The following is a 10,995-nucleotide window of genomic DNA, read 5'->3' as shown; positions in this document are numbered from 1 at the left end:
AATGGTGAAAATGGGATGCCACCAGCTGAATTGCAACTTCAGATTGTTACATGCTAGTGGCTCAGTCTAGCAAACAAGAAAAGCTGTGTTTAACTTGCCTCTACTTAAAACAGGTTTTATGAAATATCCATGTACTAAGTAGTTTGTATGCTAAGACCTAAGAGATAGCCATGATACTTGCTTTTCGTATTAGAGAATCAGCCTTTTTGCTTTAAGGAATAGAATCAAATCATATAAGTCTGCTTAAAAAAATAAATGTTTTAAACACCTCTATGGAAGGCTGATTATTTATGTTGAGAACTATTATGTTATAGCTGTAAATAAGAGAGGTTTTTTCAGTTATTCTAGACTTCCTGTACCAGAAGAATATGTATTTAGATCAGAGCCATTCAAGAAAAGGCTCTGATCTAAACATGAAGTCTAAAAAATACACCTGGTCTCCACCTAAAAAATCGTAAAGCAAAAAGTGAATTTTAGTTCCTGACTTTTTGCACTGATAATAACATTTTTAATGGAATCAATGTGTTCTGCCTTGTTAGCTGCATTGAGAATGCATTTTTTCCTGGTGTTTCACTTACACTTCAGTCTCAGACCAACCCTTACTACATAAAGGAATGGTGTATTATCATTACTCCTCCTATGGAAGTCTCCAAAAGGAGTTCTATAAAGGGCTTACATCAGCCAATGCACAAGTCAGCACACCAAAAAAATATCGAAACTGCCATCTAGTGTTACGTTCAAGGTTGGCAAAGAGGCAGCACAGCACAGGTAAGGCACTGGGAGGTAAGTGAGAGGTAAGAAGGGATAACCACAGCGATTATACAAAGCTGAACTTAGCTGATGTTCAAGACTATTGGAATCGGCTGATTTATGGGAACTTGAACTGTTTGAACTACTACAAATAAGTGAAAAAAATTCGAACAAAGCAATTATATGTGAAAAAGCTGTTACAGAGAACCCCAAATATAAATTAGAAATTCAACTCCATTTAAATGGAGTTCATATGTAAATTCACTCAATTATATTATTCTTAACTCTTACTAATTGACAAAGTGAAGCAACATCTGCTCTGTGTTTCCTAGAAAGTCATATCCACAGTAGTACTAACTCCTTCCTAACAAGTCTGACCATGTGTTTTCTTAGGTGGAATTGCTTATTGAGTCAAAGCTGTAGAGTATAAAGACATTAACAGTATAGCCAAAGAGTCAGAACAAAAGCACAAGCCAAAACTAATAAAGTTTATGTGTAGGAATTTTGTTTGCAGGTTTGAAAGGTTGTTTGGAAGTTCACTGTTTGAAATACTGAAAGCATTATTTTGCTTCTAATAAAAATAAGTATTGTCCATTTTTTCAAGGGAAAACAAGATAATAGTGTAAAATATCACACATCTGTATATGCCTGCTGTGACAACTCATAATGAATCTTTTTTCTATAAAGATACAATCTATAAGCTCAGTGAAAAGCAGAAACAGCCACTTTCCATCACATCCAAGGAGGGTTAAATAGGGTTGACTTTCTCACAACTTTCCAATGGCCATTCTGGTGTATGCTAAAGTGATACCAGGAATGCATGAAAAATACAAAATATTCGTACTGCAGCTGAAGTAACAAGATCTGGAAAGCATAGCTGGTGAGCAGGAAGGTAACAAACCACAAGTGGGACACCTACAGTTTATCCAAGGATGGCAGATAGTTCACACAGTGTGGCTGTGGTGTTGAATGCTGGGGGATTTTCAGACAAGGCAACATCTGCACGTGCCACGGCAAGATTGACAGCAACAAGGTGCTGCCAGATTGGACTCTTCTTGCGTGCTTACCCTATGAAAATCAACTCTGCCGTGAGGCAGCTGACTTTCAAACAGATACTTAAAACACAATATCCATTTCTACTTGGTTAGATCAGTAGGGATGGGATAACTTACTAGCAGCACCAGTCAGACTTCTCAGTATGGCTTAATCACCCCATGAAACTGATGTTTCTGATCTTAATGGCAGCAAAAAAAGAGCCAAGAACCATAATGCCACAATAGCCAAAATCTTCCTGTCTTGGAGAATTTCATCCTTAGCTATTAGGAGTGAGATAAGAAGCCTGCTCTTCTGGTTCAAATAATTTCTTATTGAATAAGCAAAATGGGGATGTTTTTTTATGATGGATAATCAAAGCAAAATCAGGAAAAGACGTTTGTTCCCAGAACAGACAAGCACATTTTTGCAGTTGCAATTATATTTTATTCTCATTAAACTCTTTTTTTTTTTTTTTTTTTTTTGGTGGATTTTACTTGGTTTTTTTTAAAATCAAAACACAGTCTAAGTTGAATTGCTATGAAAAAGATTATGAAAAAAGGTCAGGTAGATAATTATTTACAGCTGATTTATAAAGTTAGCACTTCAGAGAAGCATAATTTTCTTATTTCTGAAATTAATATTAACTTTCTTAAACAATTGCTTACATATGAAAAAAATGTGAGTCCCAACAGTAATCTATGTAAAGAAAGAGGTTAAGACAATTCAGAAACAAATAAAATTCCCCAAAAGTGAAGATACGTCCTAAGCAATTCAAGTGTTCTGTTTTCTCATTTCTGTCATTTTTTCTTATTTAAAATTGTTACTTACAAATCACGATATTTTTCTATGTCCAGATCACACATAGCGTAACTGTCATAAGTTCACCCAAACGTGTAGCTGAATATACCTGAATGTCCAGTGACCATCACAAAGGCTGGGCCCTGTCCTGCAATCAAGATCAGCTGATTTTAGCAGGACTCCCACAGGTTTCAGGCTTTGCCAGCAGAGAACTCATATTTTAGAGAATCCAAGGCCCCAGCCCAGAAGAAGGCACTTTCCTTGGTAAATTTACTACTTTCAACTGTATGGAACAGCTGTTAGTCAACTGTAGGAATCGGATGTAAGGGAGAAGTACTAATCAAATCCAAAACTGCTGTTGTGGGATATCCAGTCTCTATTTATAGTCAGGCTGAAGCATCTTGGAGGGGTCCCTGAATGGCAATAGCTTCAATCTCAACTCGGGCACCCTGTGACAAAACAAGGAAAGAACACATTAGGAATTTAATGCATCTATTCTATGAAGCAAGTGGATGTACAACACAACCTTGGAAGAACAGTGACATTTGAGAGAGATTACACTTCTGACAGTTGTATTACTGATTTAGCCAGGTTAAGTAATATTGACAATTCACTTTACACTTACTCAAGTATCATAAGCCCTTACTTCTAGTGTTGTAACTATCTTCCACAATAAAGAAATTTATATCTCATATTCAGATCTATGATAATGTGTGGGAATAAGACTGGTATACTTAGAAAAAAGCTAATTAGGAGTCTTCATTCAAATAATTGCAATTGAAACTATTTCAGAATAAGAAAAGCTGTCAGAATGCTTCAGAAGTAAGGTATTTCATAAATGGGTTTTTTTGTAGGCAGAAAAGCGACACTTACTTTGGGTAAAGCAGCAACTTGATAGGCTGCCCTCGCTGGGAAGTTTGCCTTGAAAACTGTAATTTAAACAGAAACATCCACCAATCACTGAACTTTGCTTGATAAAACACAGTTCAAAGTAATCTGTATAAAACGCAATCAATTTGAATAGTTCAAGCCTTCAAGTCTCCTGTGCCAGCTATCATTTTCCCCTTGTTGGTTTGTTTTGGTCACCGACTGCTCTCCCATCTCAGCAAGCCACCATTCATCACTAAGAAGCCAGAGGCAGTTGTGATCTAGTGACCAGTGATACTTGCACTCTGCTGATACTGCAGGGTCTTAACACCAGCTTGGCTGAAAGATTAAATTAGAATGGTGATCTACAATTGCAAACACCAGGGAGTGGGAGACAGCTCTCGCACAGAAAGGGCAAGAGAGAGAAACAGGCCCCTGCCAAAAGTGTTGTGAGCAAAGACCCCAGATTTATGCAAAGTCAACAGGAGTCCAAACTTACTCATCCCAAAGGAAGACAGAGAAAAAATAGGCCCTTGGCCTATTCCTCTGTGCCCACTTAGACCTGGAGCTCACAGGTGTTAGAGCAGGGGGTGAGGCAGGGGTAAGGGTACTTGTAAAGATACAAGAGCTGAATTTGCAGAATCACAGAATAGCTGAGGATGGAGGGAACATTTAAGGCTCACAAAATCATATCCACCACCCCTGCCACAGCCAAGAACGTCTTTCATTAGATCAGGTTGCTCAAAGCCCCATCCAACCTCACTTCAAATGTTTCCAAGAAGTTTGCATAATTAAATGAAACTTCACTCAAAGCCATTAATCACTGAGATAATAACTCACAAGGAAAGAACAGCAACAACTGCTTTCTTGAACTACAGGTAGGAGAAAACACGTAACTAAGCATCCAGCTGGTCTGTTTTTACCCTCCTTAAACACACACACCATTCCATTTTGACATGCAGAAGACTGTGTTGATTGCTCATAAGTGAAAGACTTCATTTAAGATCAGATGCCATTACCTTATTAAAGCCAAAGGAACATAAGGAACTTGTGTGCATAATCTCACGAGTTCTTTTACACAATATGGCCCACTGGCATCACCTATTTCAGTTTACATTCAGTTTTGTTAACCAAGCATTGTCCATTTTTTTCCTCAAGTGGAGCAGCGTGGCTCATCTTTGTATAAAAAACGATCCCTGTGTCATAACAATAACCCACAAATTGTTCAAAGATATAAACAGACTTTGAAGAAATGGAGGTGCAAAATCTAAAATTAAGCATTTGAAGGCCACCTACAGTAGAATTTTATTAGGGACAACAGAGCATCTATAGAGATAGAGGCATGGAAGATCAGCCTGGAGGGATAGCAGGAATTGATCTTCACAGGACAGTGAGTTAGTGGGATGATAGGCCATAAATCTACAAGAAATTAGGCTATGCTTGATCTGATGCTTGCAAATGTTTTTTTTTTAAATTTTTACTGGAATTTCAAACAATATGGAACCGCATCATCTGAGTCAATCAAACACGTTGAATACCAGAATATAATTTGTTACACAAGCCATACTGATAAAATAGAAACAAAATATCTACTTACATTGCTTATAAACATCATTAATATCATTGTAGTCCTTCATGTCTGCCATCAAAACCGTAGTCTTCACAACTAGAAATTATATAAGTGCAGTTATTTTAGACCTCAGGCTTGTATACAAAAGTTGAAAAACTTTAATGCATTTCTTGCTTTTATTTCATAAAGTTCTCTTGAGTATTCTAAACATTTTGGAAAGTTTTGCAAACAGATATTGACCATTAGAGGTACAGCCTAGAGAACCACCAAAACAATCTGAGCACCTTGTATTAATAAAACTTTAAGGACTTGAGGCATTCCTGACCAGCTCTGAAAAAGCCAAAATCTTCCAAGAGGCACAGAACTGACAAGCAAGTCAATTAAAAAAGCTCTTGTAAACCAACTGTTGGCAATAACTTATAGTATATATAATATCTGTTGTGAAAAAAGTCCATAAAAAGGCCTGAAAATATAGTCCATCCTAGAAATTTTTTGCCCACAACTGTCTAAGCCAGCATTAATCCTGGTTTGGCTGCACTATTAGAGTCCTCCCCCCAAAAAGTACTGAAAGTGTCTAGAATATTAATACCATAGACACAAACCTGCTTTTACCTGGAGCAAAACTTAGGATGCTTAAAATGCCTGTAGCCAGGTGCAGCTCTGTCTATACCTAAGCTTTCCCAGCTGGAGTTAAAGTATTAGTACCACTGGCAGAAACTTTCAGTGAAGAGCAGTGTTCCATTGATACCCATTGCAAAGATCACTGTAAAGGTCACTTGATATTTTTGGTATTTTAATTCAGGTAAAAACAGCTACTTGTTTGCCACCATCACAGCCCCACTTACCATTTCCATAGTCACAGCCTGCAGCTTTCAGGATTTCTCCCATGTTTTTTAGAGCCTAAGGAAAATGGAACAAAAATCTTTTAACTATCAGCTGGGTTATATTTATGTAAGTTTGTAAATATGACTTGTAACTTCGCTGCATCCATGTTATATTGTAAGTTCACCCAGCAAAACCTCAACTGTCAAAACTGACCACAATAAAAATTAATAAAACCATAAATATTAAACCATCCATTCATTAGATGTAAATTTATGATGCAGCTCCATCTCATCCTATTCCACCTCATTGCTTCTGAGGGAATAAATCTTTGCCCAACTCAAGCCAAGGTTTTTACAGGGGTGTGAACCTTTCTTACAAACATCGATTCTTTCTTACTTTCCTATATAGAAACACAGATTCCTCCCCTGACCTCCAAGTTGTCCAAGCGGAAAAAAGACAGGGTTAGGATAGAATGACTTTTTCTTGCTTTTTCCTCATCTGGAGGATGTAAAATGCACTTTCTAGTCCTCTCAGTTTCTCACAAGTCCATGTTTAACTAAACATGTGGCAACCCCAGTACAATTCATTGCTAGAAGACTTCTTACCTGCTTAGCTTCCTCCTTTGCCCCTCCAGAGACGAGCTGCCCGGTGGAGGGTTCTAAGCCTATCTGCCCCGCAATGTACATTGTCCGGTCCACCAGCACGGCTTGGCTGAAAACACAGGTCACAATGTGGGTTTAATGTTTCCCCATGAAAACATCCAAGTATCTGAAAGCACATTTCAGATTTTCTACAGTAGTTTATAATATCTCAGAAAGAGGACTGAGGTTATGCACACACAAGTCTGTGCACACAGTCATACACTCAATTGGTGTATGCTTTTGGAAGTGCTGGGATTAGACCCTCTATGGAATTGCATGGATCTGGTTTTGAGGAAATAAATCCCATTTCTTGTGAAGGTTCAGGATATGAATGCAGCAACACAGCACTAAACTGACCTATAGATTCCACACTGCAGATAGCACAGAAGCAAGGCAGAGTAAATAGACACTTTTTGCACATGCCCAGATAAATATTCCATGCTAGTTTGAAAGCAGACAATACCTTTTATCTACATCTCAGCTGCAGAGCAATGAGGGGAATGAAGGGGGGGAAAAAACACAAAAAAGAAAAATCATTTAAGAGTTTTCTTCTCAAACAGGCACCATGATAACAAGTTACAGCTGTGAGGTGACACCCTGCCCACTAGTACTTTGGCAGTATTTCCCCATAGTAATGAATTTGGCCAGTCAGCAAAGCACCTGGATCACTCCATCCCCAGAACAATCACTCTCCTCTCACCAAATAACCTGAGTGACCTGTTGGCTGGGTTAATTCAGAATAATGCAGAGTTAAAGCTAGTTGCAAAACATTTTTATATAAACGTCAGGTGTGTTTTTGCTGAAGTAGAATTAGCAATTATTAATGTCTCTAGTTACACAAAGAGATTAAAAGATTAAAACAAAGATTTAACTACCTAGCAAACATTATGCAAGAGACATAATTTAGTTCTCTTCAGCCAGTAATTAAAAATATTTTGCAAAGGAATTAGAGAAAGATTTTTTAAAGTGTTTGTGATGCATCAACACCGTTTTTCTTATCTCTTCCATTCCACAAGAAAATGCACTGTTTTGACCATTCAACAAGTCTCTTAAGCTACATAAACTAGCCAAGAACCTTCCTGAAGTATCTGAAGGAATTTAGCTTCCCTTTAATGTCAGTAGAAAAAGAAATGGACACTTTCAGAGTATGTTTTATTACATCTCTTCTCTCAACTGAGATTGACTCAGTTGGATTGTTTCAATGCAACCTCACAGGGGACACACCTGATTTAGGGACTCAGTAAAATGATTAGGGTCAGGAAGTTCAAACAGGGCCATCATTCCCATCTTTCCTTTCATCCCTGTCCTACATTCTCCTGTAATTTTATAAGGGGAAAAAACAGACAGTAACTTACTGGATATGGTAAAATATCTTACGTGACAACTCTTTTTACTGTCATCAACTAACAAAACTGGAGTAAGTCACAGAACTACACCATTTAAAGACGAGAAACTAGTGAATAAAGTCGTTTTCCAGCTGACACAATCTTGCTGATAGAAAATGTGTGCCTGTACACACATGCTTCCTTAATTTTCTTTGCTACCATGTTCTGCTTTGTTTGAGGCACAGCCCCTCAGCACATAAACTTCTGTTCTGTTTGAAGCACAGAGAACCATGCAACAATAAGGTATGAGCCCTCTAAAGAAAAAAAAAAGACATTGTCTTGTACTGCTTATTATAAAATGAATGACATGACAAGACGTTTATCTCAACAGAGGCCTTTGGAAAATCCTAAATCACAAATAACTAGGGAAAAAACAAGCTGCAGCCTTCTGATACCACTGCCAGACCAACATCTGCAACAGCCTTATTGGGCCCCCTTCTCTGCTCCTCCTCAGCCTCCTTCTCTTGGCATGCTTACTGACAGACTCCTCCACTCACTGGTACTAGTAACAATTTACTACAGCCCTACTGCAGTCAAATACAGAGATCTGATTGTGTGTCTAAAGTCATTCTGGTTTCAGTGTATCTAAATGCATAATTGGACAAACACTGTGACCTTGGAAGAACATTGTCCATCCGCGAGACGGTGATTAAAGACAAGGACTGCCAAGTTAAACATACCTTCTTTACACAAATGATTGTGGATTAATACAAGAACGGTATCTCTGCAGAGTCTTTTAAAAGGTTAATAACATTAATGAGATATATACACAACATTAATGATATCTATATATACACATACACAGATATATGTCTTTTTAAATATCTATCTACCTATCTCAAGGTACTGGCAAATAGATGCAGTAAAGGAAATAGAAAAAAACAGCAAAAACTGGCCATCAAAAAGCATACTTATTGGCTGTAGCAGAACCAAAATGCATCCTGCACATCCCAATTTTTCATCCTATATTAAGCCCACATTCCATGCTCAAATTTCACAGCAGAGCTGGGGCAGTTACTTCTTGTGCAACTTCTGCTCCCTGGACTTTGACAAGTTTACTGAAATCTGATAAACTAAGTTAGTGATAAACTAATGGATGTGAGACAATTAACAGGCAGCATAATAAGAAGTATTTCACCAAGAGCTACCAGTAAGCACAAAATGCTGGAGGGCAGTTAATGCACAACAGAAGTGGAGAGCTATATTGCAGACTGGGCCAGTGTGGGGTGTGTGGGTGTGCAGCACAAGAATCGTTGCCTTTCCATGTCTTAGACGTTCTGCTAATGCCAAGCAGTGCCGGGCCCCTGGCTGCAGTCCAACAACAGTTTATTGTTTACAGAAGTTAACCTTCATGTCATGTCTCTCGGCTTCTACACTTTGTATTTTTCCATCTTTATAATGCCTATAAGGATCACACAGTTTGAAGCTGAAAAAGCTCAGGACACATAGCAATGGAGACAAAAATGCACCTGGAAGGCAACAAGGTACTATTGGGAATACAAAGCCTGAATGCAGAATTAAAATGTCACATAAAATGCTCTAGTAAAAATCCCTCAGCTATAAGAGTCTACTATACTGATTGAACATTTTTTTCTCATCCATATAGTAAAGAGAAACCTTTCTCCAATTAAAACTGGATTTTTCTTTTTTTAGAATTACATGCCGATCTGCTGCAACAACAGACTTGTTGTGAAAACATTGAACAACATCTTACATATTTTTACAGCAGTTAGTTTTTAGCCTGAAAAGCATTTATAAACATTCAAAATAAGAAAGGATCTGCAATTCCCAGGCACTGAACTCTCCACCTGCCCAAGCCTGCCCTGTATCGGGCTCAGCCTTCCCTCTCCACCACCTCCATAGTCAGCACTCTCTGTAACTTCCCTGCGCAACACGTTTGTCTCTAGGCAAACACTTTCCTGGAGAGGAATCATTCTTCCTCTTGCAGTTTATTTTTCACTCACTTCTTGCCACTAATTTCAGAATTATTTTCCCAAACTGACTTTTGGAGGGACATTTTAAAATGATTAGGTGACATCCCCCTGTGTGGCAGTGCGGCCCCGCTCCTGCTGACGGACTCCAGCTGTCCCTGGGGTCACCGGGGAGGGGACCAGCCCCTGCTCGGGGGTCCTGCCCTCACCTCAGCCCCAGGGCTGCCTGACAGACCACACTGGGACCTGCCAAAACTTCACTGGGAAAGCCTGCTTCTGCTTCTCCCAAGAGACCTCTCCCTCACAGAATCACAGAATGGTTAGGGTTGGAAGGGACCTCTGGAGATCAGCCCGTTCAACCTCCCTGCTAAGGCAGGGTCACCTAGAGCAGGATACACAGGAATGTGTCCAGGTGGGTTTTGTATGTGTCTAGAGAGGGAGACTCCATGACCTCCCTAGGCAGCCTGTTCAGTGCTCTACCCCTCTCAATGTAAACTTCTTTCTCACGTTGAAGCGAAACTTCTTGTGTTTTAGTTTATGGCCATTGCTTCTTGTCCTGTCACTGGGCATCTGTGCACTGGCACCATCCTCTTGGCACCTGCCTTTGAGATACTTATATGTACTGATGAGATCCCCTCTGTCTTCTCTTCTCTAGACTAAACAGGCACAGCTCCTGCATTCTCTCCTCCTACGAGAGATGCTCCAAACACCTCATCATCTTTGTGCCCTATGCTGGACCCTCTCCAGTAGCTCCTTGTCTTTCTTGAACTGAGGAGCCCAGAAGTAGACAAAGTACTCCAGATGTGGCCTCACTAGGGCCACGTAGAGGGGCAGGATCACCTCCCTCAGCCTGCTGGCCGCACTCTTCCCGATGCACCCCATGGACCCTCCCGGCCGCAGGGGCACTGCCAGCTCATGGTCAACTTGTCATCCACCCAGACTCCCAGGTCCTTCTCAGCTAAGGCATTACCTGTAGGGACCCAGCGCAGGGGCCTTGGTAGTGCTGATTATTTTCTTCACGAGCGAGGCCATAGCTGGCGCTGGTGCTGCGGTCGGTGCCGGTGCTCCTCTGGGTGCCCGCCCCTCCCCGCCTCCCCTCAGCGCCGCACGGACGCACACCCCATCCGCCGCCATCCGCGGGGGGTTATGGGAAATGTAGTTCCCGCAGCTGCGCGCGGGAGGGGATGCGCATG

At 40.1% G+C, this 10,995-nt stretch overlaps 1 protein-coding gene across 1 annotated transcript; it reads right to left on the bottom strand.

Annotated features, from left to right (window-relative positions):
* Positions 1-2,941: 2,941 nt before the first annotated feature.
* On the bottom strand, positions 2,942-10,897 carry RIDA (reactive intermediate imine deaminase A homolog). Its single transcript, XM_050324989.1, has 6 exons — positions 10,773-10,897; positions 6,451-6,556; positions 5,866-5,920; positions 5,048-5,116; positions 3,457-3,512; positions 2,942-3,032 (listed from the first exon to the last, which is right to left on the bottom strand). Exons 1-6 carry the CDS (start codon positions 10,832-10,834, stop codon positions 2,970-2,972), a joined length of 411 nt encoding a protein of 136 aa, XP_050180946.1. The 5' UTR covers positions 10,835-10,897; the 3' UTR covers positions 2,942-2,969.
* Positions 10,898-10,995: the final 98 nt, after the last annotated feature.

Source organism: Myiozetetes cayanensis, unplaced genomic scaffold, assembly GCF_022539395.1.
Source record: "Myiozetetes cayanensis isolate MyiCay16 unplaced genomic scaffold, myiCay2020 scf1, whole genome shotgun sequence".
Classification (NCBI taxonomy): Eukaryota; Metazoa; Chordata; class Aves; order Passeriformes; family Tyrannidae; genus Myiozetetes; species Myiozetetes cayanensis.
This window is presented reverse-complemented; position numbering and strand designations above follow the sequence as displayed.